The sequence below is a fragment of the Capricornis sumatraensis genome, chromosome 18, assembly GCF_032405125.1.
Source record: "Capricornis sumatraensis isolate serow.1 chromosome 18, serow.2, whole genome shotgun sequence".
Taxonomy (NCBI): domain Eukaryota; kingdom Metazoa; phylum Chordata; class Mammalia; order Artiodactyla; family Bovidae; genus Capricornis; species Capricornis sumatraensis.
The window spans coordinates 47,955,360-47,982,002 of NC_091086.1; the positions used below are offsets into that span (position 1 = coordinate 47,955,360).

General features: G+C 47.2%; 1 protein-coding gene across 2 annotated transcripts in view; it reads left to right on the forward strand.

Annotated features, from left to right (window-relative positions):
* MTMR12 (myotubularin related protein 12) overlaps nt 1-24,684 on the forward strand; it is a 66,167-nt gene extending 41,483 nt beyond the window's left edge. The window contains exons 8-15 of one of the 2 annotated variants that reach the window (XM_068990475.1): nt 3,101-3,176; nt 7,730-7,836; nt 8,743-8,867; nt 10,823-10,901; nt 12,400-12,470; nt 14,852-15,024; nt 17,413-17,580; nt 21,841-24,684. In XM_068990475.1, coding sequence (XP_068846576.1) covers nt 3,101-3,176; nt 7,730-7,836; nt 8,743-8,867; nt 10,823-10,901; nt 12,400-12,470; nt 14,852-15,024; nt 17,413-17,580; nt 21,841-22,410 — 1,369 coding nt within the window. In that variant the 3' untranslated portion in view covers nt 22,411-24,684. The remainder of the gene's footprint in view (nt 1-3,100; nt 3,177-7,729; nt 7,837-8,742; nt 8,868-10,822; nt 10,902-12,399; nt 12,471-14,851; nt 15,025-17,412; nt 17,581-21,840) is intronic. The other variant, XM_068990476.1, reaches the window with a different exon arrangement.
* The last annotated feature ends 1,959 nt before the right edge of the window (nt 24,685-26,643 follow it).

Genomic DNA, 26,643 nt, shown 5'->3' on the forward strand with positions numbered 1-26,643 from the left:
TTTTCAGAACTCATCCTAATGACAAAATGAGCACTCTCCAAGGAGGGGGGTGAGTTGCCTGTAAACGCTGGCAGTCTCACGGCAGAGCCTCCGTAGAGCCACCTCGAGTTCACTGGGACAGGAGGGGATGTCACAGACCCCCCAGTGGTGCAGAGCTGCCCATTTGTGCAGCCTCTTTTCTCAGTGACTGCATGCTAAGTCGCTTCAGTCATGTCCGACTCCTTAATACCCCATGGACTGTAGCCCACCAGGCTTCTTTGTCCATGGAGGTTCTCCAGGCAAGAAAACAAGTGGGTTGCCATTTCCTCCTCTAGGGAATCTTCCTGACCCAGGGATCAAACCCACACCTCTTATGTGTCCTGTGTTGGCAGGCAGGTTCTTTACCACTAGTGCCACATGGGAATCCCCAGTGACTGCATGTAAACATGCTAATACACTGGGTTCTGACGTTTTCCCCCACGTGAAAGACTTTATAAGAAAAAATTAACTGGTTCACCAGCATCATAAAATATTCACCCTCACCATAGTAGAGGAGGGCATGTAGATTTTTAAAGCAGTGTGGCCCCACCTCATGGGCCCCTGGGGAAGGAGCTGAGAACCTGCTCATAAATGAAGGCCACGGGTGACTCTCCTGAAAGGGTTGGGGAACAGCGGTCTGTTTGTAAGTTGCCATCTAGGGCCATGCTTCTCATGGTTGACTGTGCGGCCCCGTCACCTGGGAGCTGGTGAAAGCACAGCTTCTGATTCTAGAGGTCCAGGTAGGGCTGAAGAATCTGCTTCCTTCTAAGCACCCTCATCCCCTGTGCACCCCTGCTGTGCAGGAGCTTCTAGAACAGCAGCTTTCATCCTGTGGGCACCCCTGCTGTGCAGAACCTTCTAGAACAGCAGCTTTCATCCTGTGGGCACACCTGCTGTGCAGGAGCTTCTAGAACAACAGCTCTCTTCCCCTGTGCACCCCTGCTGTGCAGAAGCTTCTAGAGCAACAGCTTTCATCCTCTGTGCACACCTGGAGAGCTTTTACGTCTCTGCTATTTAGTAGTTCTGAGTGCATCCTGGATACTAGGAGTCTTTTGGTCTTCCCATGTGACTTTAATGGGTAGCTTGAGTTTGAGAGCTGTTGATCTGTGAAGATGTTTTTGCATCACTAACAGCACCTGAAGAAGCCCACCTACTCAGCGGACCTGAAGGAAATACCCTGAACACTTCAAAATCTCAAAAAGTCAAATAATTCTAAGTTTTAATGGTTTGATGTGTTAATATCTTAGCCTCGACCTGTAGTTCTCAACCTGATTTTGCCTCACATATTATAGGAGCTTTGTTCTTTTTAATCACTGTTAAGAATTGTTGTTTTTTTTATGGAAAATTTCAAACAGTATAAAAGAGAATTTGATGAATTCCTTTTACTCATCACCCAACTTCAACAGTTATTAACTCATGGCTCGTCTATGCCTCTGCCTACTCTACCCCCACCCCGCCACCCGCCCTGACTATTTTGAAATAAATCCTAGAGCTCATCATATTTCATTCGTAAATATTTCAGTTTTACATCTCTAAGAATTAAGGACTTTTTATAAACATAATTGTAACACTATTATCACAACTTTCAGATAATCTATAGACTCTCACACTGTTATCTTTTTCTTGCTTGTTTACTTGAAGAAACCAGGTCATTTGTCTGATCATTTCCCTACAGTGTGGATTTGATGATTACATCACCATGGTGATGTTTAAACTGTTGCTTCATCCCCTATGAATTGATTAGATCTAATGACTTGATCCCATTCAAATTCCGATCTCTTCAACTCGGAAAGTCTATCTTTCCCATGACCTGGTACTTAAGAAACTTACTTCAAACTAGGGATGTGCACACAAATACCATCTGATTGTTTGCCATTGTAGTTTTTACACTATAGGCACCTTCTGCCTTCTCATCCTTCCTTCAAGCTTTTTGAGTGAAAGCCCCACAATGGTAGAACTCAGTAGGTCTTTTTAATAGAAACCTACATCTCCTAATGAGAGGAAGAGATAGTGTCCCTGTATGTCTCTGACCTCTGCAGCTCTAAAAACCTAACTCTCCTACATCCTACTAATTAATGGATTTGTTATTTTTAGAACCTAAATTTATTTTATTCTTTAGAAACTGAAGTCATACTGCTTGGGGCCCGGTTCCAGCTCCAGTAATTCTTACTAGTTGTATAACCTGGGAAGGGCCTGAGTAGAGCTCTGTTTCTTTATCTGTGAAATGGGAATGAATAATAGTACACATACCTCATAGAGTTGGTGGGAGGATTAAATGAATAATTCACGTTAAGTAATTAGAACAGTCTGACATACGGTAAGCAGTTAAACGTTGTCCGAGCACTTGATAAAATGTCTGGGCAGTAGTCTTCATAATTATTGGTTTTCATGTTAGTCTGACTCAGATCCACACAGGTATATTGTCTCTATATGATGAGAAAGATCCCTCCCAGTTTCAGAACTCCTATACTCAGGAATCTAGAAAATTGGTATTGGTGAACCTGTTTGTAGGGCAGGAATGGTGACACAGATGTCTAGAGAACGGACTTATGGACATAGTGGGGGAAGGAGAGAGTGGGACAGATGGAGAAAGAAGCCTCGATGTATGTACATTACCATGTGTAAAATTGGTAGCTAGTGAGAGGTTGCTATGAAACACAGGGAGCCCAGCCTGGCGCTCTGTGATGACCTAGAGGGGTGGGATGAGGGGCAGGGAGGGACGCTCAAGAGGGAGGGAATATTGTAAAACTATTTTCCTCCAGTTAAAAAAAAATGTTTTTTTAAGAATTCATATACTGTTAGATAGCAGATGTCCAATTCACTTCATTTTATACATGAGGAAACAGACCCAGAGAGGTGGGGTAACTTACCTAGGGTTACACAGAATCAGAGGCAGAGCTGGGATTTGAACTCAGATTCCTGACTGATTTGGACAGAGACAGTTTATCTGCTCTAGTTCTTAACAGGGAGATACAGTTCATGTCAAGACAGTCTGCTCAACTTCCTGTGTTCATCGACGGCGAGTGTTCATATTTAATGAATTAACTTGGGTACGAAAACCAATGACATCTCTTTCCTCTAGGTTGCCAGCATACTTTGTTGTCCCCGCCGCTCTTCTCGAAGAGGACATCGTGTTCTTCCAGGGTCGTGGCATACCAGTAAGTGCACCTGGAAACCCTGAAAGCACAGGTTACTCATTGGTCCATTCTGGCAGATTATCCTACTTAAAGCCCTTGGCTTTGGTATTAAACAGTTTGTCCTCAGCCCGAGAGCAATCTAAAAATACCTTCGGGACTCCCCAGAGGAGCCCCTTCGACAGGAGGCTCCCGGGGAACAGAGTTCTGAAGTTTTCCCGAGGCCCTGGGGCTCTTAGCAGAGACATCTTTAAAGAGCTTTAGGAGGATTCCAGGCCCAGCTGGTGTTGAAAGCCAGCCTAATTTAACACCTAAATTGTTTCGAGGCTGAACCGTCCCCTCCAAGGGTTGTAGGGTTTCAAATCCTTTTCGGCCTCTCCATTAATCCTGAATGGGCATGGCTGAGTTCCCGCCCAGAGACAGCGTGGAGACTTACTTAGTTTTCACAGAACAGACTGGGATGGGAGCCATATTTCACGTGTCGCTGATCAAAGAAAGCAAGACTCTGGCAGTTATTTCAGTTTCTAATTGGTGGTTGGGAGTTGCCAAGCCTGCAGGGAATTGAGTACAGAATGAGAATCACAGATAAATGCTGGGCCATGCACATGGCTGGTGCCCCTCAGAGGTCACTCTTGTAATGGGAGGTGAGGTGTCTCAGCAGCGGCCCCAGCCCCAGCAGTGCGTGCAGGCTGGGCAGGCAAGGAGACCCTCTGCCTGCATGAAGGGCTGCCTGCTCTTCTGTGCCAGCCTGTTTGTGCCATGTCAGAGCATGGGCCTGATCTTGCCAGTTGCTCAGACTTCTCAGGAGAAATCAGAGATGTGGGTTTTTATGTGAGTTTTCCCTGTTTCTAAATATATGCAGCTGTTTTCAAACTCTCTGGTTTCAGGACTCTTTACACTCTTGAAAAATCATTGAGGATCTCGAAGAGTTTTTGTTTATGTGGTTGTATCTGTTGATATTTGCCATATTAGAAACTAAAATTAGAAAATTGTTTAATGTTTATTTTAGTAGTAAACTCATTAGATGTTAACATAAGTATTTCTATAATAAATAACTATATCGTCCAAAACAAAAAAGTAGGATAGTACTGTTGTACGTTTTTGAAAACAGACAACTGCTTTTTTTTATCCCCTTTCCTTCATTGAGTCTGTTGTGCTGTGTTGGGTGTGGTTGAAGTGTATGAAGACAATCCAGCCTCACATAGATGTGTATTTAGGAAAGGAAGGTATATTTAATAGCCTTGTCAGATAATATGATGGTACACAAAAAATTGATAAATGGTGGTTTTGTAAAGGTTAATTGCAATAAAGAATCTGAAAACATAATCAATGAACTTTTCATTCACTGCATTAAATCCATTGGTCTGTCTTGTACTCTGAATGGATCTTAAACCATGCATGATTTTAAAAGCATAATACATTGGTCATTTATAAAATATTAACTCACAAGGTTATGTTCAAATATTGACATGCTTTCTTAGATACAAATCACATTTGTTAATATCATCCCTGTCTCATTAGAAAAGTCTTTGAATATTGGGAATTTGTTCAGCAAAAAGGCAGAGACTAGTCTTCCAAAATTCTAATTTTTGCTTGAAAGTTCAGCTTTTTTCATTGGCAACAAATTGTCAGTTATTCTCCTTGTTGTTGTTCAGTCACTCAGTCGTGTCTGACTCTGTGATCCCATGGACTGCAGCACACCAGGCTTCCCTGTCCTTCACCGTCTCTCAGAGCTTGCTCAAACTCAAGTCCTTTGAGTCAGTGATGCCATCCAACCATCTCATCCTCTGTCGCTCCCTTCTCCTGCTGCCCTCAATCTTTCCCAGCATCAGGGTCTTTTCCATTGAGCCAACTCTTCACATCAGGTGGCCAAAGTATTATAGCTTCAGCATCAGTACTTCCAACAAATATTCAGGGTTGGCTTCCTTTAAGATTGACTGGTTTGATCTCCTTGCTGTCCAAATGACTCTCAAAAGCCTTCTCCAGCACACAGTTCGAAAGCATCAGTTCTTCGGTGCTCAACCTTCTTTGTGGTCCAACTCTCACATCCATGCATGACTACTGGAAAAACCATGGCTTTGACTATCCAGACCTTTGTCGGCAGTGATGTCTCTGCTTTTTAATATGCTGTCTAGGTTTGTCTTAGCTTTTCTCCCAAGGAACGAGGAGCAGATGTTTTCCTTAAAGTTGTTGGGCTTTCTTCTTTTTTTCGAAAAATGCATGTCTGCCAGATACCAAAGTCAGAACGCCCCTGGTTTGTCTGTCGTTCACTCTTTCAGTTCCGTGAAGACAGCACCTGCCTCAGCTCTTCAGTCAGTCTCATGGGTGCTTTTCCCTTTGACAGACACTTTCATGCTTGGTTTCTACTCCATCACACAGAATATAAAAGATATTAGTATTAAATATATTGTACACCATGGGGAATATAGCCAAAATTTTATAGTAACCTTAAATGGAGTATAACCTTTAAAAATTGTCTCTCTCTTTTGTGCATCTGTAACTTAATATGGTACATCAGCTGTACTTCAGTTAAAAAGACCAAAACCAAAGGAGACTTAGCAAATAATGGGGGGATTTATCCACTTTTTAAGATAAACAGGATCATCCAACTAATTCTTGTCTGTTGTCAAGTCCTTCATACGAGGAACCTGTGGCCCTTTCCCAGACAGAAATTGTACAGATAATAATAGGGGAACTCATGTGTCTTCTGCTGAATTCCTGTGAGAAGTCTTCTCTCTGACCAGGAATGTTGCTTGCTTTCTATTTACTGATTCAAATAGAGAATGTAAGGCCCCTCCGTGCCTGAGCTGAGAGGAGATGGTTACAGTTGAGCCCCAGTGGGGAAATGAGCTATGGTTGGCTATCACCAAAAGCATATTCTTTCTGCCCTGGGAGAGGAGATAAAGAGGATGAGAACACCTGACTTCCTAGAACCTGTCACCAGTCATGGCTTGAGAGGGTCCCCCTTTCTCAGAGTGAGCCGCTCCCCACAGCGGGCAGGAGTGCCTGGGCTAGGGCGGAGTGTGACCTGGAGAGGGGAGTAAGAGGGCAGCGAGGGGCCTCTGCTTTGTCTGTGTTGGAGTCCTTCCGCCTCGCCAGGAGTCTTACAGGGTCTGCGCTTGCTTTGGCAGCTCATGAGGCAGTTCTGTGTCCCTCAACAGCTCTCCCTCCATAGTTGGCAGTCAGCTCCCGTGTCTGCAGTGGCAGCCCGGCCTTCCTCTCACCTTGGCGCCCCCTCAGTCTCTCCACACAGATGTCCTGTGGGCACTAGACACCCAACACACCCAGTACTAATTTACCATCTTCCTCTGAAACCCCAAACCAGTTCCCCTTTCTGAGGGTAGTGCGGAGTATCGGCTGGATTGCATGCTCATCTCCAGCCCAGGCTGCTGCTGGTATTCCCGTGTATGGTTGATACTTACATTGCAGGTGACTCACAACAGGATGCCCTCTCTAGACAGCTGAAATCCTCTTGGTTGACCTTTGACCTCGGGCCCAAAAGCTTGGTCAGCACAGCAGGGCTGGGCTTTAGCCACTGTCAAACCCTTAACCAGACCTTTACACAGGCTGCTCCAACCAGCCTTCCTTCTCCATTTCAGGTTCTACTGGCAGATTACATTACTTTGCCCTCAAATCACGTCTAATCTCCTTCTGGGCCTGTACAACAGAACAAACAAATGAAACTCGCCCTGTCTCTAGCAAAATGCTTAAAACGGTTGACTCTGTCACTTACGCGCAGTCACTTGATTTCTTTCTCTGTTGCCACCCTTTGTTGTTCATTGAAATTCCCTTCTCCTGTGGTTTACCACATTCTGCTTCCTATTAGATTTGCAAACTTATTTCTCTTTTTGGAGTATAAAGCTCTTTGAAGGTAGACAAAGCATCATAGCCTTCTTTCCAGCCTCTCACAACCAAATTCAGTGTCTTGCGTGTGCAAGTCTCTTAGCAGTGTTATGTTGAGTAACCAGCTGTCCGTGTTTTCTAGTTTGAAGTTTCTGTAATGACGGGACCTGCCGGCGTTTGACCATCCCAGTAGAGTAGGGCCTTCAGAGTCATTGCTGTACTGTGTGCAACGTGGGGAAGTTTCTCAGTCTCTCCAGCCCTATTGCTTGTTGTTATTGGGGCTAGTACTCATAACCTGTCTGAGTGTGGCTGTGAGAATCAAATGACTTAATTCATGTAAAATCCTGAAATAGCTTTACCCCAGTGATAACCTCTATGATTATAGTAATAATAGTCTCTATTATAATAATAATAACAGTAGCAGTAATGATGATGATGATTTTATTATCCTCCAGGTTCCCAGCACTAAAGCCAAGTTATAAGGTATATGTTAGACCATCAGTGAGTCTGAATGTGACTACTTAGACCTGAGGTGGTGGTGGTGGTGTTAAGACTAGATCAGTCCTTTTTGTTGTGAGTGTAACACATTGATTCCTTGGCATAACAGAGTTGACTATATTCAGGTCTTTTGTATTGAAGGTATAATTTCCCTGTATGAATTTCATGGCTAAGCTTACCTGTCCTCTGTAAAGTGGTTTACATCATGTCTGGAAAACCTTCCTTCTCTTCTGCAGATATGGTGTTGGTCATGCCACAACGGATGTGCCCTCTTGAAAATGTCGGCCCTGCCCAAAGAACAGGATGATGGCGTGTTGCAGATCCAGAAGAACTTCTTGGATAGGTCAGCACTGTTGCGCATCTTGGTATTGTTTAGTTGGCTTGGTTCTTTTCCAGGAAGCTGGGAACAGTTCTCGGGAGTAAGTCCATTTCAGTTTGCCTACTGATAAAGCCCTCGAGTGCCGGGAATACAGCTCAGCGAGGTCATTTTTAATTTGAAAAGAGTTGGGATGACATGGTCCTGAAGTGCATCAACTGCATTGTATTGAGAGACACACGGCTGAAGCATTTAGGGGAAAGTAGTCTGATGGCTCGGAGAAGGCAGTGGCACCCCAGTACTCTTGCCTGGAAAATCCCATGGATGGAGGAGCCTGCTAGGCTGCAGTCCAAGGGGTCGCTAAGAGTCAGACACAACTGAGCGACTTCCCTTTCACTTTTCACTTTCATGCGTTGGAGAAGGAAATGGCAACCCACTCCAGTGTTCTTGCCTGGAGAATCCCAAGGACGGGGGAGCCTGGTGGGCTGCTGTCTGTGGGGTCGCACAGAGTCGGACATGACTGAAGTGACTTAGCAGCAGCAGCAGCAACAGCAGTCTAATGGCTTTAATATTGACAGTTGTCAAATTTGGGTCAAAGTATAGATGTCACTGTGTTATTCTGTTCTGGCATGTTTGAAAATTTTCAAAATAAAAAAGTTAAACGTTTTTATTCACCCCTAAACTAGATGAATTTAAAAACAAGAAAAGGAGTGGACTTAGGAGTTAAATTGCCCTGGTTCATATCCTGGCTCTTTCAGTTTATAGACTTGGTGGTCCTGCTTCTTGTCTCTGAGTTCCTGGCCCCAGCTGACCAGGAGTGGCCGCTGCTGGGCAGCAGTTACCTCACTGGGGAGGAGTCGGTGGGAGCTCTGCACACAGATCCTGGCGCCTAGGAAGTGCTCTTCTAATGTCTTGTTCCTTTCTGGTACCTAGGATTTACAAGACCATCCACAGGCCCCCCTATGAAACTGCTAAGACTGAAGACCTCTCAAGCAACTTCCTGTCCCTGCAGGAAATCCAGATGGCGTACTCTAAGTTCAAACAGCTGTTTCTGATAGGTGGGAAGAACCCTGAGCCAAAACTCGCTGTTACCTGGAAAGAGATGTGCTACATGGCTTGGGTGATAGGTGTTGCCTTGTCCCTGGGTTCCTCGTGGTCGGACACGGCTCTAGGGGTGGGTGTCACAGAACAGAGAGGCCGATTACCATGGGGCTGGTGGCCCTTGCCACATTTCCTCCCACCATTTCCCCCTGGGCTCTTGTCCCATTGCCCCTTCTCAGAGCAAGGAACACAGAGCCACCCTTCTCCTCTCTTCCTTCTCCAGCAGTGAGCGTTGGGCTTCTTCCTCTAGAAGCTGTGGAACTATGCCGTACCTGTATTCCCCAGCTGTTTTGTAAGGTCGATGATCTGTTTGTTTTTCTTAGTCACTTATTGAATGGACTCCTCCTCCACTGAGTGGAAGTATTTTATTTTTCTGATTGAGCATATATATGTATAAAACTCCAGTGTAAAAAATCCCCAGTTAATCAGAAATGTACAAAGTAGAAGATTAAATTAAAATTAAATATGTCCATCCTTGCCACTCCTCCTTCCCTGCCCAGGCTGCCCAGTGTGAAGGGTTCAGACCTTGGATCAGATTTAATCAAGGGCGGTCACCTGTTGATTCTTTTCACTCCTTTTTTCTGGTGGCACCATGTGGCTTGTGGGATCTAGTTCCCCAACCAGGCCCTCAGCAGTGAAAGCACTGAATCCTAACCACTGTACTGCCAGGGAATTCCCTATTCTCTTCACTCTTTTTTTTTAAAAAAGATATTTTATTCATTGATTTATGTGTCTAGCTGCACTGGATTTCAGTTGCAGCACATAGGATCTCCGCTGTTCTTTGTAGCATGTGAAATCTTTAGTTGTGGCATGCAAACTCTTAATTGAGGTGTGCAAACTCTGTAGTTGCAACATATGGGATCTAGTTCCTGGACTAGGGATCGAACCCAGGCCCCTTTCACTGGGAAAGATTAGTCTTAGCCACTGGACCACCAGGGAAGTCCCTTCCCTTCACTCTTTTTCAAGTGTATTTATTTTTAGTTGAAGGATAATTGCTTTACAGTGTTGTGTTAGTTTCTGCCATACATCAACATGATTCAGCCACTGACGCACATATGTCCCCCTCTCTTTTTACTCTTGAATGCGTGTTTCCCCTCTGATATTTGTCACGCTTATTGCCAGTTTCTCAGCTTTTCGTTTTTAGCCTAGTGGTCTGACTTAGGATTTACTTAGTCATTCAGCCAGCATGTATTGCATTTCCATTATACACACCAGCTACGTTAGGCATTGGAGACAAAGATGACTGTGACACCAAGGGAAACCCGTGTACACCTCTAACTGGAACACACCGACAAAAAGCAGGCATGTGGAGGAGAAGTAAGAAATTGCACTGGTTGATCCAGGACTGTGATTTCCCACTTCTTTTATCACCATCCAGTACTGGCAGGGGTATCTGCCTTCTCACTGATTTGAGTTTGCAACTTTCACATGCAGTAGACTTCTGTAAAATGCAATGCTTCTGTCTCCAGTTGGATTGGGAGGTTGTGTCCAGTGTGCAGGATAAATATGTGTTTGTTTAAGACTCCAGTGGAAGTTTCCACGGCACAGGACATGGTCTGTTGCATCTTCCACTTCTAAGAGCAGCAGGCTGAATGTTGATGTGTCTGCCTAATGCATATTTTTCTCCTTGTTAAGTTACGGGGTGACCGTGACTTGGTGGACAGATTTTAGGGCACTTTTTTACTTGTGCAAAAAAAAGTCTGTTTTTGACTACCACACCCTTCCAGAGGTTTACAGTTCAAAAACCACTTCAGCTGAAGGCTTGAAATGCGCTTTACTTAACTGGAGCCCGGTGCTGGATTCTCAGCCTAGCGGAGGGCCACGCCACTGAGCAGCACAGGTTCTACAGCGGCGTGTCCGCAAACAGTGCCTGACTTTTCCTTTCCTTTCGCTCTGTTTCCTTTCTTTTCAGATAATAGTACTGAATTTTGGGACACAGACATCAAATGGTTTTCCCTGCTGGAAAGTAGCAGCTGGCTGGACGTAATCAGGTATTTCAAGGTGTTGTTTTGCTTGTAAATTTCACAGTTCCATAAACCAAAGTAGTAAAGCAAACTGACAAATAATTTAACTGTTTTCTATTTCACAGTTAAATATTCTTAGGTCACATGTTCTGTTCAGGGCTCAGCTGGATTTTGCATTTGTTATTTATTATTTCTGTGCATGTCTGATCAGAATTTACGAATATGCTACCTGCCCACACAGATCTGCTCCTGAGACTACGGACGAGGGATGGGAAGGCTGCGGAAAAGGGGGGGTGGGACCCCAGCATTCTAACTGAGCTGCTGTGCTCACCTCCAGGGAGGAGGCAGGGGGTTGGGAAGGTGGGGGGATGCTGAGTTTTCCAGTTTTGTTTTTATTTTGGGCAGGGGGAGGTTTGGTGACAGTCAGGATTGAACCTGCATCCTTGCAGTAAGTGCGGAGTCCTAACCACTAGACAGCCAGGAAATTCCCAGGAGCTGCGTTTTTATTGCATACTTTTTAAAAGAATTCTCTATATTTTATGTCTCTTACATATTAAAGTGTTTTTTACTGTAATGAGTGCCAATTAGTCTTTCTCATTTGGGGGATTAAGTAGAGATTCTGAGAGAACAAAACTTTTCCCTGTCCTACTTCCTATTTTGAATAGCTTCTCTCCATTGCCCTTAAACAGAGGCGAGGGCAGAGGGAGGCACAGAACAGGTATGATGCTTGGGTGAGAGCCAGTGAGAGATTGGCTCCAGCCCCAGGGCACCTCTGAGGAAAGGGTGGGCCCCCCTCTCCCCTCGCTCTGCATTCTCCCTCAGACCTGCCTGGTTTGTACAGAGGAGCTGCAGGCCTCCAAACCCTTCTTAGCAAATAGGTTTAGAAGAGCCTGCTGCGTGTCCCATAATTTGAATATATAATTGCAAGTATTGTCATAGATGTTATAAAATAAGAGGCCCTTTCTTTCTGTGGGGCTTGTAGAGAAGGTGTGCGTCCCTAACCAGGTGAAGAGCCTGGGGGAGGCACCCCCGTGGCAGGGTTATCAGTCCAGCAGATGGAGCTGCTGATGGTGGCAAGGTTTCAAAGGGCATAGTGTGTCTAGAGAGACAAAGGGATTTCGGGACACATGGGCCTTTCCAGACAGGCAGATACATTTAGCCAATGATCCTGAATTAAACAAAATGGGCCTGTAGCACAGCCTCCAGATATAGACATTTTAGGGTCTTACTAGGACTCACTGCCACACTCAGGTATAAATCTGCAGTAAGAATTCCCAGTTTAGGAATCGTCTAAGAGCATTTTTACGTCCGACTCTGGAATTCCCTTCTGAAAACTAAGTTTCTAATAAGCAGATGAATGTCTTGCAGTACCTGAATAGTGTAAACAATAATTTGTTTCTTTTCTGGAGAATTTTAGTATGATACAGTAAGTGAGATGGAAAACTGAAGATCAAGTTAGATTGCCTCCAAATTTCTTGTTGTTCATAATACCAAGCTCAAGATCTATTATCTGTTTTACTTGTAGGCGCTGCCTGAAAAAAGCAGTAGAGATTATAGAATGTCTAGAAGCCCAAAACATGAACGTTCTTCTTTTAGGTAATACATTTAAAGCACAAAGGGTGGTTTCCTTTTTCATTTACTTGGGGTTCTGTTTCTGTATATAGAGATTTATGTAAGTGGAATTGTCTTATAAAGTGAAGTCGGTCAATCATGTCCAACTCTTTGCAACCCCATGGATTGTAGCCTACCGGGCTCCTCCATCCATGGAATTTTCCAGGCAACAGTACTGGAGCGGGTTGCCATTTCCTTCTCCAGGGGATCTTCCCGACCCAGGGATCGAACCCGGGTCTCCCATGTCGCAGACAGATCCTTTACCATCTGAGCCGCCAGGGAAGATTGTCTTATAAAAGGAGTGAGCTAGTGTAGAAATCCTTCTCAGACTTTTTACCCTGACCTTGGAATCCTTGCCTTGGATTTCACTGTTACAGTTTAAAAATACATTCCTTTACTTGGAACTTGGCAGACGTATCTGCAGCCCAAGAAGGAATTGTTTGGTATCTTTACCAAAGCTCACATTTCGTGATATTTTGGGGTTTTGTTTTATACTAACTTGGTTAAAGTTTGGATGACCTTTTTTGTATGAAGACACCCATTGATAGTTTAATTGTTATTTCTCCATCTTTGTGTCTGACAACTTTGTGCAGTTGTTGCAGAAGCTGTGTGGTCCACGATTTCCTTTTCCGCAGTGGACTGAAGTTGCTGTACATGTGGGCCCAGTGTGTATAAGCCTCGTTCAACAAAGATTGTTGCTGGGATTGGTTAGATCTGAGCTAAAATATTATCTGCCATATTGAATATTTGAAGTTTCTGGTGGCCCCATGCTTTAAGCAGAGTGCCTCATGCTTCCACACCCTCAAGCTTTTATCATTTTTCTGACACTCTCTAGGAGAGTGTCTGACTCCTGGGACTTAGCTTCTGTGAGCAGACCGGAAATGTGTCAGCCTGTGGCTTCTGTATCCTCTGACTTAGATTTGAACATGTGGACTGAGCACCTCCCACATACAGAGCTCTATGCTTCTGCCTTCTAAAAGTTTACACCCTATTGAGTTTGAGAGAGAGCTGGCCAAAGAGTGTTATTGAAAAAGATCTGGTTTACAGCGGCCGAACAGAGTACTGAGTAACTGGTGAAAAGGAGAGATAAAGACTGGGGGTGCTGAGAAGTACAAGTACCCAGGCCAGACTGCACCAACCCCGGAGGTGCGCAAAGTGAGGTGTGAATGGTCAGCGGATGAGGCTGAGCTGTGCCTCACTCCCCAACGGACGGCAGAGCTGTGTCTTCTCTGAAATCTCACTCGCTAGCCACTCTTCCTGGGGCGTGTAGGTGTACTGATAACATACTTCATACACAAGAAGGAAGATTCTCTTGAAAACCAAAACTTATTTCAAAAGAAAGATGAATATAGAAATCTGTTTCTTCTGAACCCTGGTGTTCCCATAGTTTAGACTTATTTTCCTGGAGGAGATAGAGGAGCACAGTAAGCCTGCCCCTGGAATGCTTCCTGGCCCCGCGGTCACAGGAGAGGTTAACAGTGCAAACACCTCCCTGCTTAGGATTCATTCGGAAGTTTCTCTAACCCTGTGAATACCAGAACCATCGTCCTCATGGACGTTTTAAAATAGCAACTTGAGTGGCACTTCTTTTTGCAAAGTAGAAACTACGAGGATATAGACCTTGACTTTCAGGACTGGGAAATTCGTAAGACAGATGCCCAGAGGTAGACGTCTGTTGTTATTTGCTATGAGTGGTGGATGGTGAACAAGGATGTGAGCGGAGTTTTCATCATGTGAGTTTTGTACCGTCGCCCGAGGGGTGGACACATGGCTTATACTTACCAGGGAGAGTTTCACCTCTAGGCTAGGCAGGCCCCTCTGTGCTCAGACGGAAATGGCAAGAGCCCTGGAGCTGACAATCAGAGCAGTTTGGTGCAGTCCAAGAGTGTTACCCTTTCTCCGAAGCAGAAGTAGCGGAGGAAAGGTGGCTGAGAAGCAGCTGAGCTGTGAAACAATGAGCTCAGGGATGGTGATCCTGATGCCCCAGCTGGGAGGGTTTTAAACTTGGTCTGTGGAGCCCAGCAAGCCGCCATACTGTGCCCTCATTGTGTGGTGCATCTGACACCCCCGTGCTGACTCTGGGTTTGCTGAGTTGCGTCTATTCACCAGTAAGGAGTCCCTCGTTAGTGCCAGTGTCCCTTGGAGCCGGTGCCAGCCAGGCTAGAAGTTTGTCTCTCAAGCTGAACATGTTACCTTTGGCCACCAATGGCCCAGCCTTTTTGGGAATTAGAACTTGACTGTTGGGGTAGACGTTGGTGTGGGGGCCCTGCTTTTGCCTGTGCCCTCCGCAGCTCTTTTAACACTTGGTCCCCTCTTTCCTCTCCGCACTGTTGCCCGGCAACCCCCGCCCGCCCCCACCACCACAGAGGACAACGCCTCCGACCTCTGCTGCCTCGTTTCTTCTCTGGTGCAAGTGATGATGGACCCCCACTGTCGAACGATTTTCGGTTTCCAGAGCCTTGTCCAAAAGGAATGGATCATGGGTGGCCACTGCTTCCTGGACCGCTGCAACCACCTCCGTCAGAGCGACAAGGAGGAGGTGAGTGTCCTCGGCACACACCTGGGCAGCCTTGGGCACACAGAGCCCTATCTCTCCTTTAATACCTGCATAGCGCACACCTTAGGAGCTTGTCAGGAAGGCGAGGACAGGTCACTGGTCAGTGAGTGTGAATGATTTAAACACTGGAAACCCTTCCTAGGGAAAAGGAATATTTATTAAGAAGTGTGTTCAGAAACTTCTCTTCTAAATTGTATGTCCCAAGGGTATATTATAGTTCATGGTGGAAGTGATGTTGACTTGTAAAACTTAAATAAAAATGAACTCAGTGGGACTCCCACAATTTCTGGTAAGTTAGTCTTTGCAAAAAGTAAATAGGGTACAAGTTTCCCTGTATATACATAATAACGCATAACAACAAGAAAATACATAATAATACATACAAAATACATAATAACACATAATAATAAGAAAATACATAATAACACAAAGTAAATTTCCCTTGCAATGAACCCTTTCAAAATAAAGCCCAGGGTTATGTGAATGCTATCCATTACCTGGCCCTTCACCATGATAGCTGCAGGCCTGGGCTTCTGAATTCAACCACTGGAGAGACAGCGAGACAGTTCAGTTAGTGAAAATGAGTGTCCCCCCACCCCCAAACTGGGATGTACTTGTGTTGATTACAGCTGTGCCAACTGTGTTGGCTGCATTATTAGCAACCATGGAAGGAAAAATGAAAACATGTAAACTGTAATTAAATCACCTGCAGAGCTAACAGATGCTAGCAGGACGGCTAGTGGTTTTTCTTCCCCCAGATAATAGGCATGTCTGTCTGCGGTGCTGGGCAGCTTGACACAGCAGCTCTGGAAACAGAGCTGAGGCTTCTGCCCATAAAGGCTTGGTGTGTCCTGGGAGACCAGGCCACCCTTGCTGGGCCTGCAGATTTCTCTGAGGACTGGTCTGCACTCATCCGTGTCCCGTCAGGCTGATGATGAATATGCATCACCATCTTTCATCTTAGAAGGGACTTGCCTTCCTGAGACACTAATTCGAAAGGTTGATGGCACTCAAATAACAGAGTTGGTACTGTGTTGGGAAGAGGGTATTTTTGCACGTCTTGTGTAGTCTGTGTATCTTGAGAGCAGGGGGACTGACGGGCACCGTGTCTAAAGGGGAAGAAGCCCCAGAGCAGATCCACCCGCTCACCCAGGGCTGGGAGGAATCACCTGTACTTTCTGAGCCCATTTCCCTGACTATGCTATGAGATTCAAATATTTTCGACTCTTATTTAATGCCACTGAACGTAAAATGAGGTGTGAGATAAAGTTGCCACGTAGACCTTTCTTCACATCTCAACATCGACACCATGGAGTTTTGACAGAAAACTGGGTGGTCCAGTTTATGATGTAATTGACGCATCACAATTGACTGGACTGAGTCAAGAGCTGGACTGCCAGCTCCTGCCTCTCAGGAGCTGTGTGTGAGGCCTCAGCCTGGCTCAGAAATGGAGAGACCGTGACGCAGTCTGCCTGTCCACCTGACGGGGTCACTGGTGACTGAGGAGGAGCACTGGGGAACGGCAGGGTGCCCTCAGAAACTCTACTAAGAAAGAGCTTGCCTCTGAAGCTAGTAAAAGAGGCCATCGATGAAAAAAAATGCATTTGTGAAAAACGTTAGAAACTCATTTTTGCCGCTTCTGCTTTCTCTCCCATCTGCTTTCTCTTCTGGGCCCTCATTGTCTGGGCGGTCACTCAGTCTTTGTGACCCCATGGACTATAGCCCACCAGGCTCCTCTCTGTCCATGGGGATTCTCCAGGCCAGAATACTCGAGTGGGTAGCCTTTCCCTTCTCCTGGAGATCTTCCCAACCCAGAGATCAAACCCAGGTCTCCCACATTGCAGGTGGATTCTTTATCATCTGAGCCAACAGGGAAGCCCTGTTGTCAGGGTGGAGAATGGAGTAATCACAAAATTTGAAGAAACCGAGTAGTTTGTGGTGTGTTTTTTTGTTTTGTTTTGTTTTGTTTTTTTGGTAATACAGTGCCACTAGTGAGGAGAGTGGCATTCTTTGGTGTGGAATAGTGTTTCACTTGAGGTTCAGAGTTAGCGTTTCCTGTCCTCAGGCTCAGTTGAAACTTCTGCCAGTGTTGATGGGCAAGGAGATTCTCCATCTTGGGAATGTCTTTCCCCTAGGGAGCTACTGCCGAGTGCTGAGGTTAATCCACGGGTGTGTGGTTTTTCAGTCAAGCATGTTTGTCTCTGGGGGTGGGATGCAGTTGGGAATGGCAGTCTCCTGGAATGTGCTTCCCAGAGCATGCAGTGCCCAGAGAGGCCACTCCACAGCTGTCCAGGTGGCTGCACTGTACCCGGGACCACTGGCTTCGGACTGTTGGCACCCCTCCATCACACGCATCTTGTCTTCACGTAGGCTCCCGTGTTCCTGCTCTTCTTGGACTGCGTGTGGCAGCTGGTGCACCAGCATCCTCCAGCGTTCGAGTTCACAGAGACGTACCTGACCGTTTTGTCTGACAGCCTGTACATACCTATTTTTAGCACCTTCTTCTTCAATTCGCCTCATCAAAAAGATGCAAACGTGGTAAGAGTCGCTCTTAGGAACCTGTGTATTGAAGAAGCTGTGTCTAACAAGTAAGACGTAAGAGGAGCGATGATGAAAATAATATTTTCTTTATAACAGTGATTACACAGAGGGCCCTGTTCCGAGTGCTCTCTGGGTATTGATATGTAATCCTCAAGTCCGAATTATTATTATCTCTGAGAGTGAGTCACTGAGACAGTGAGGCTGTCACCGTGGGTCACAAGGTAAATATCGGGGCTGGGAGCCAGTGTGAGAGCTGGGGATTAAGCACGTTAAAAGTGGTCTTTATGAACAGCTCAGATGCCTTCTCTTCCACTTGACGGATGCCAGGAGTGACTCAGAAGAGAGTAGAGGCGGAGGAGGGGAGCTTGGCTTTCGCTCTCTGCCTTAAACATCTTTATAGTCTCTCTTGAGGCCCTGCTCCCGGGGCTTCAGCTCGGCACTATCAGGGCTCCGACTAGCCCTCTGGGGGCCTGGAGTTTGCTGGAGCTGCCCTCCCGGTGGATCTTACCACATCCCACAGGGAGTGGGAAACAGAGCCCGGGCCTCCAGTCACGCAGCCTTGCTGCTCACCAGCCTCATGGCCTCAGGTGGTTCACTTCGTTTTCCCAGCCTCCATTTCCCCAAAGGTAAATTGGAAAAATGGGAGCGACCTCATGAGGGGTGTGGTGAGCGTGTGCAGCACAGTGGCTGGCACAAGTTCTGCTGGAAGTAACGTGTCCTGCCTCCTCCCCACCGAAAGCCATCGGGGAGCGACCACCTACGGCCAGAGCCTTCACGTGCGGCGCCACAGAGGCCGGGTGCGCTGTCCTGGAGCCTCTCTCCACACTGTCTGCTTTGCTCAGCCCTCCCTGAAACACTGTGACCTACGCTTGTTTTGGCAGGGCAGGGAGAGCCAGGACTCACAAAGCAAGCCTTTGAATCTTCTCACCGTGTGGGATTGGTCCGTGCAGTTTGAACCCAAAGCCCAGACGTTGTTCACAAACCCTCTTTACGTGGAGAAGCCAAAACTGGAGAAAGTCCAGCGGAAAGGAACGCATTTCAAAGTAAGATTTGTGCATGTCTAACCCCCTCGTCTGTGCAGAGATCTCCTTGTCTGGAAGGATTACATTTAATCTGTGGATTCTGGGCACAGTCTCACAGAGTTGAGACTGTGATGGGCAGGTTGTCAGGGCCCTTGAGCATCCTTGCTTTGGCAGATGCACGTTTGTCCTGAGTGTCACTGGGGATGCCACGGGGAATCGAGGGTGTCAGCCCTGCCCCAGTGTGATTGACAGAGCAGAGGGAACGCTGATCACAGGGTGGGTTTTGTGTCATCTGTACCAGTTTAGGTATTCACTAGCAAGGCCTCTCTTCATGCAAAAAATGGTGTTTGTGACTGACATGTTCTGTCAGGGCCCACAGAGCTCTGGCACAACCACCTCCCTGCTCCATTCTGTTGGAGCTGGAAGACAGCCATGGGCACCACGTGAGCAGACGGGCCTTGCTGTGTTCCAGTATTTACAGAGGCTGGCACGGGCCAGATTGGGCCCGTGGGCTGTTATTTGCGGACCTGGGCTTAAATGACAAACATCAAATTATTTGGGTTTCCCTTTAGATATTTGTTCCTGATTTTACTAGTTATTGAAACTCCGACATTCCCTAGATGATGTATGATGTACATGGCATTTCTTGTTCTGCCTCCTGACTTGGGAGCCCCCCACAAAGAGGAGAGCAGGGTGCTCAGTGGTGGTCACTTGCAAGTCAGCATGTCACTGCCTTCACCACCACCATCTTTCTGGTTCAGAAGTCCTGTGGGGCTCCTGGGGGCCTGACCAGTTCTCCATTCTAAAGGGGCTTGGGGACCCATGAGTCAATGCCAACACTCACAGAAGGTGCCTCTGCTGGCTGCCGCTTCACCCCTTCAAGGGTCCACAGGCCCAGGCTGGGTGTTAGTGCTCTTGGTTCAACCTCTGTCCTGTCTGCTGGGCCAGAACCGCCCTGTGCTCCAGCATAGCCAAGCCAGAGGTCAGTTTTGTCGGTGTGCTGTGCCCCCTGGTGGCTGCACACACACCTCCCGCTGGGTCTCAATGGCCCAGCTGCCCCCACCAGAGGGGCGAGGGCACTCAGAGGTCTGAGGGGGGAAATGAAAGCTCTACCTGTAAGTCCATTTCTCTGCCCAGGCCATGTTTTTCTGGGGGTCCCTTCTCACAGGTGGGAGTGGAGAACCTAAGGGCCCAGGTTGCAGGAGCTGGCCCATGGGAGAGGCTTGAGCCGCAGGTCAGGGCATCTGAGGTCGTATTAGCTCGTGCAGGGCCAGCGGTGGGCCGACAAGAACCTTTGAGGCCGTTGGGTAAGGAGTCCTGGTGTCAGGCCTGGGGCCTCTTCTTGGGGGGACAGGCAGCCTTGGAGCTGTTCTGTAGAAACCAAAGAGCCATGGCCAACCACAGCTGCCCCGGGAATTATCCCTCAAGACTGTGGGGTCCGCTCAGGTGTGGGGTCCCAGCCTCAGCCCCAGGCCTTGACCAGGCTACAGGGACACAGTGCTGCCCCCACCTGGCCTGTCCAGAATGCTCCATTCACTCTGGGCTTGAGAGAAGGGCTTCCAAGACAGGGAGGGCTCTGTTAAGAGTTCAGGCTCCCTCCGGAGCCAGTCTGTGTGAAACCACACCTGGCACTTGGTAGCTGGGGCCTTTGCGGTTGACTTAACCACTGTGCCTTAGTTTTCTGGTGTGTAACGGGGGCAGTAATGGTGACTCTGAGGACCAGGTGAGTGGTTGCGTGTTCAGCACTGAGCGTGGAGCCTGGCAGGCAGTGAAGGTCCCGCCTGCTTCCCTTATCCCTGACTCACCTGGGTCACTGGGCAGAAGAGGCCGGCCCCCAGCTCTCCTGCCCCCAGATGGAAAGTCGGGAATCCTGGCCGCCTCTGACTCGGGGTGTTGTGAGTGGCTTTGCTTTCCTCTCCTGCCCCCAGATGGAAAGTCGGGAATCCTGGCCGCCTCTGACTCGGGGTGTTGTGAGTGGCTTTGCTTTCCTCTCCTGCCCCCAGATGGAAAGTCGGGAATCCTGGCCGTCTCTGACTCGGGGTGTTGTGAGTGGCTTTGCTTTCTACGGTACACTTTTATTGTTTGTTCTACACTCCATAATAAATACGAAGCACTGGTAGGAACATGTTACAGAGTTAGGAGCGTAGCCCCAAAATAAAACTTCTGCCTCCTCTTATTTCACATGACACCTCAGGAGTAAAAGAGATGGGGAGAAACAGCTCCTCTGCAGATTTTTACCTTTATCTTCAGGCACCAAGGATCTGTTGCAACCGTCTGACCATCCTCACAACCCTCTCCCAGTGTATCCCAAAATACAGCACCTAGCTTTGGCTTCAGGTCGAATTCCTGAGGAGGACAAGCGTATAGATGCTCTCAACATCTCCCACCCTGTGCAGCTCGTCGACAAGAACACCCGGCCCATTTAGACAGTCCTCAAGTTCCTTTTGCTCCCATCTGTCTCTTTGTCCAAAAGAACCTTTCTAACTCAGGCTTGACCTCCCCCTGGATGTCTGACGTCCCACAAGTTAAGCCTGTAAGTTATTTCGTTGGAGCAACAGGCTCTTCAGGGCATTGGCACTTTCCTCACAGGTGTTCAGAATATTGTGGAAGCGAGCCCCCTAAGTTTTTCAGAGAAGAAACATTCTGCTCCCTTCACAAATGAATAGGCCTCATCTCCAGACTCCCCTGATTCATCATCTGCCTCTCTTCTTCTTCACTCATTTACCGGCTGCGCTGGGTCTTTGTGGCTCCACTCTGGCTTATTGCGATGGCCTCTCCAGTCGCAGAGCTCTAGAGCCTGGGCACTGTAGTGCGTGGTGCACAGTCTTACTTGCCTCTTGGCATCCTTCTGGACCAGGGATCGAACCCATGTCCCCTGCATTGGCAGGCGAGCTCCTAACCCCTGCACTACCAGAGAGGTCTTCATCCACCTGTCTTAACTTCAGCTTGTTCTTCACGAGTCCTTAATACCCTGCGCCTGGTCTCGCCCATTTGTTTAGCAACCCAGCGTGCATCTGATATGCTCATCGTGGAATAAACAGGTATCCCTCACCCACCCACTGCCGCTTTCTCTCTGTGTGTGACGGCATTGTAATGAATTTGCGTTCACAGGGCAGTTCTCATAACTCTTCTTAAAGTAGGATTATGCTTTTTGTTTGTTTTTTTGGATGGAAACAACCGTCACTGTGCTCTTGGGCTAACCAGAGACTTTTTTTATTTGTGTTCTCTCTCAAAGCATCAAAGACAACTTTCTCTGCCCCTCACCCAATCGAAATCATCTCCCAAAAGAGGATTTTTCAGGGAAGAAACGGATCACTTAATTAAAAACCTGCTGGGCAAGAGAATCAGCAAACTGATCAACTCCTCGGAGGAGCTGCAGGATGGCTTCCGAGAGTTCTATGACGGCTGGCACAGCAGGCCCCCCAGCTACCAGGGGCTGCTGCTGCCTCGCCTCGAGGGCCCGGAAATCAAAGTCTGGGCCCAGCGCTACTTGCGCTGGATTCCGGAGGCCCAGATCCTGGGTGGCGGTGGAGTGGCCACCATGAGCAAACTCTTGGAGATGATGGAGGAAGTCCAGCACCTACAGGAGAAAGTCGAGGCGAGACACCACAGCCAGGAAGCCCTCCAGGCAGAGGCTGCCTCACCACCGAGGACCTCGGGCCGCCTGTCCTCCTTGTTCCCTTTCGCGCTGCTGCAGCGCCATTCCTCTAAGCCTGTCCTGCCCACCAGCGGGTGGAAAGCCCTGGGAGATGAAGACGACTTGGCCAAGCGAGAAGATGAGTTTGTGGACCTAGGGGACGTGTGACTGGCCTACTCGATGGCGGTGAGAGAGGACCCTCGCAGGCTGGGACAGGAGGTTGGACACGTTGGCTCTCCACGTCGGTGTGTCACGCTAAAGCCGACTGCCGGGGGAAGCCTGGGTCTTCTGGAAAAGAGCTGGTTCTCATTTCTGCCCCCCAGTTCTGAAAGACTATGCAGTTGAAACCCGTATCTCTAGTATTATTGAAAGGAGTTAGTACGTGACCCGTAATACAGCTGTGGCCAGTGTCCTCTGTGTTAGCATCACTCAGACCCCACGGTAGCCACTTTACTACTTAGAAAGGGCTGTGGTAAGCTGTGCTTGGATGCCGTACAGTCCTCACATCTTTCCTGTGCCAACGTGCTTTATCCAGTCATCAGGAGTAGCGTCTCTCTAGCCCATCCCGAAGTTCAGCTTTACATGATGTGTGTGTGTGTGTGTTCAGCTTTATATGATGTGTGTATGTGTGTGTGTGTGTTGGATTAACAGATTCAGATAGCGGTGTTAAGATGTGCAGCCTTCATTTCCAAACCGTAGCAGTTTTCCTCTGTCCTCTTGCCATGCGTGTCACCATCCTGATGTTTCCAACCATCCTCAGACTGTGTCACTTCATGTGGGGGCAGGGTCTGGCTCGCGGCCGACAGCTCCAGGTCCCCACCCCGCCACCGGCTGTGCACTGCTTTCCACTGTCCCTTTGCAATCCCCGCCTTGGTGTACCTCGTTCTGGGATCTTGCTGCTAAGCCTGTGGGTCAAACTGGGGGAATCTCTTAGGTTTGCCCAAAGGAGCCTCCATTGTCCCGGAGGCTCGCAGTGTTTGAAAGAGATCGCTTCGCCTTTTTCCAAAAGCATGCCGAGGCTTCAGAGCATCTGTGGCCGCCGTCCTCAGGCGTTTTCCCCAGTTTTGCTACCTTACAGACCAGTGAAGAAGATCACTGTCGAACGCAGCTATCATAGGGAAGCGGTCAAGCATAAGTCTCAGAAGTGATGGTGACCACATAGTACCTCAGCTATTTTAAAAGCCATAGAAGAAACTTGACTATGCCTGGTAACCTTCCTGGATCTGCTGTTTAAATGATCTATAGTTTTTAAGTGCCGGAAAAGCACGTTTAGTGAGGACCCGTTTTTTCATTCTCCGTGGAAACCTGTTCAGTTCCACAAAAGGAAGTGGGAAAAATGATCGATCTCACGTCAGAATGTTCCCTATCAGAAGTTTGCCTTTTATATCTGTTTGCTCTCCAGTATGGATTCCAATTTGAACATTACCTATTTAGAAAAGCTTTCAGTTGCTGAAGGGCAATAAGAAAATTTGAAACTGTTGACAAAGAGGAATTTCTCGGTTTGCACTGAATCGTCTTTTGTACACCACAAGAAATAGCTTTGCAGTCCTCCCCACGCTGAGTTGATGCTCAAGCCTTGTTGGTCTGTTAAGATGATGGAGATTGAGGGGAGGGCAGGGTTTATGCATCTGGGGCCAAACACATGCCCAGTCTTGGTTGCCTTAAGAGTCTCACTAGTAAGTTCAGTGTAGGCTTGCAGTGGGGACTTTAAAATGACCCTCATTCATTGGCTGTGGTCTGTGGGCCTTCTTAAATTAGCACTGACCTCCTTTCTCTGCCCCACTGCCTCCCAGATACACTATGGAGTTAACTAGTCTTGTGATCATATTATAATGGGAATATTTATACAGTAGCCTCTTCAGTCTTAAGATTTTAGTAATTTTCATTCCAGAAATGCCCGGTGTGATGCTTTACAGTCCATAAAGTGGTTCAAAGGCACAAGGTCATGGCCCCTCCCATAGCAGTTGAATGTGCATTGAAATATTTTTCTATGATTTTTTTAAAAATAAAATTACAATAGAAAAATAAGCTGTTTTAACATGTAAGGTCATGACAGTTTATGTATTTATATCTGAAATGAGATTTCTATAAACTTGTATTTGTGTACAGAATTCTCAGTGGATTTATATATTGTGACATTTTTATTCAAGATTGAGATATGGATTATGGTTAACAGTAAAAGCTAAAATGGGGTCATTTACTTTGTCTAAAATGCTGCACTGTGCATGTTTGGAAATGTATATTAATTTCCTGTATATAATATCTTGAGTTTGTTTATACCTCCAAAGTTTTTACACTGAAGATAAATTAGCTTTAATTACATTAGAAACTTTTTTTTTTTTAAGGGAATAAGCTGTTGGGCTAAATCTGTATAAATGTTCTTTTTATTTTCTGGATGTACAATGAAAGTTTATACTTGTATTTCACTGCATCGTATCTGATTGCAGAAATTAAAGCACAATTTACAATACTGTATTTGGTGTGGTTGGTATAACATGGAATAATTATTTTCACTTAGTCATTGTGTGTGTCGTGGGGGGAGGTGGTTGATTGGTTAGTGGGTGGATGGAAAACCAATAACCAAATAGAGATTTAAAATTTCAGGAGGTGATAAAATACTATGACAAAAATAAAATAAGGTAGGACCCTATAGGGTAAGGAGGTGGCGCTAGTGGTAAAGAATCTGCCTGCCAGTGCAGGAGACAAGAGTCTCAGGTTGGAAGATCCATCCCCTGGAGGAGGGCATGGCCACCCACTCCAGTGTTCTTGCCTGGAAAATCCCCATGGACAGAGAAGCCTGGTGGGCTGCGGTCCATAGGATCACACAGAGTTGGACACAGCTGAGGTGACGGCATGCATCCATGCCTATAGGGTAAGTAAAGGGAGAGAGTTTTTTAATCCCTGAAATATCACTGCCTCTGCTTTTGTGGGGATATATAAAATGAGAATAACTGTCGATGGAAGGGGTGTGATGAAAGAGAAAAGGCTTCATTTCCTGCCTCAGAGAGTAAGCAGGCTGGCCTGGGCGGGATGGTGTGTACAAGGAGGACTTTTTCCTCATTCGTTTGTTCAGCATTTGTCTGTGAGATTGAGACCTATCGCTGTTGGTTGAGAAGCTCTGTTCTCTGCCCGCTCCTGCCCGTGGCCTTCTCCCCTGGCTCTGCTCACCCCTCTGTTGCCTTGGGCCAGGCCTGGCACGGGGCCGGTTCTGAGCCATCCCTGGAACTCCATGTGCTCCCCCTGCTGCCACGTTGCCCTCACGTGTGCCAGGTATTTGATATTTGTATTAAACTCCTGTTAGAAGTTCCGGCCTCTACAAGTTAGCAGTGCATGCATGCTAAGTCACGTCAGTTGTGTCTGACTGTGACCCTGGCAGGCTCCACTGTCCATGGGATTCTGCAGGCAAGAATACTGGAATGGGTGGCCCTTCCCTTGTCCAGGGGATCTTCCCGACCCAGGGATCCAACCCACATCTCTTAAGTCTCCTGTATTGGCAGCAGGTTCTTTACCACTAGCGCCACCTGGGAAGCCCTGAGGTTAGCCGACTCCAGTCCTGTTTTCCACATTTGCTAACTGGCTCTTGGTCTTGGGGGGACTCCCTGTCTCCACGTTTTGCTTGTTCCTGGATTTCCAAGTGAGGGCCATGGGGGGACTGAGGGAAAGCAGGGCGGGGAAGAGTGAGCATTTCATTTCCCATCCAGTATGAAACAGGACAGCAGGGAGAGGTGGCTCCTGCTGAGGACAGACTGCCTGCCTCCTGTGTCACCTCCTGGCCTGGAAGGTGAGGGGACGGGCAGAGGGAACCTGGACTCTCGTTTGTTTTCTGAGCCCCTCCCGTGGTTGTGCTCACTGTTTCTTAACAGGAGGACAGTCTCCTCAGCTGTGCTTGTGCCCTGCTGGGCCCTAGGGCATTTGTGAAGCCCACCCCGGGGCAGGACCACTGCAGGACCAGGGGACAGGGCCTTCAGTGACAAGTCCTTCCACATGGACCCTTCTAGCAACCATCCCCAAACATAAAAATATTAGATGGAGGTGGGAAAGAGAAGGCCCTGTTTGTGCCTTGGGCTCTGGTGTAACCAGGTATTGTGCAAGGGCTTATATGGGAATGTACTGACAATCAGGCCGGCCATGGGTAATAACAAAATAACTGGTTAAGGGTCATTTATATATTGAACAGGAAAGTTATTTGTTAGAATGATGGTTCTGTATCTCTAAAAACAGACAACTTGGTCTATTTTGTGGTTCAGGCCCAGGTTCTTTTAAATTCTTTCGTCTTTAATCCTCCCATGACACCATCTGCCTTTAGCAGTTTAAGGATATGAAGGTATGTAATCATATGGAAATATACACATTCCTAACCAGTGGACAGCCAGAGAAGTCTGTGGCTTTTTAAAAAAATCT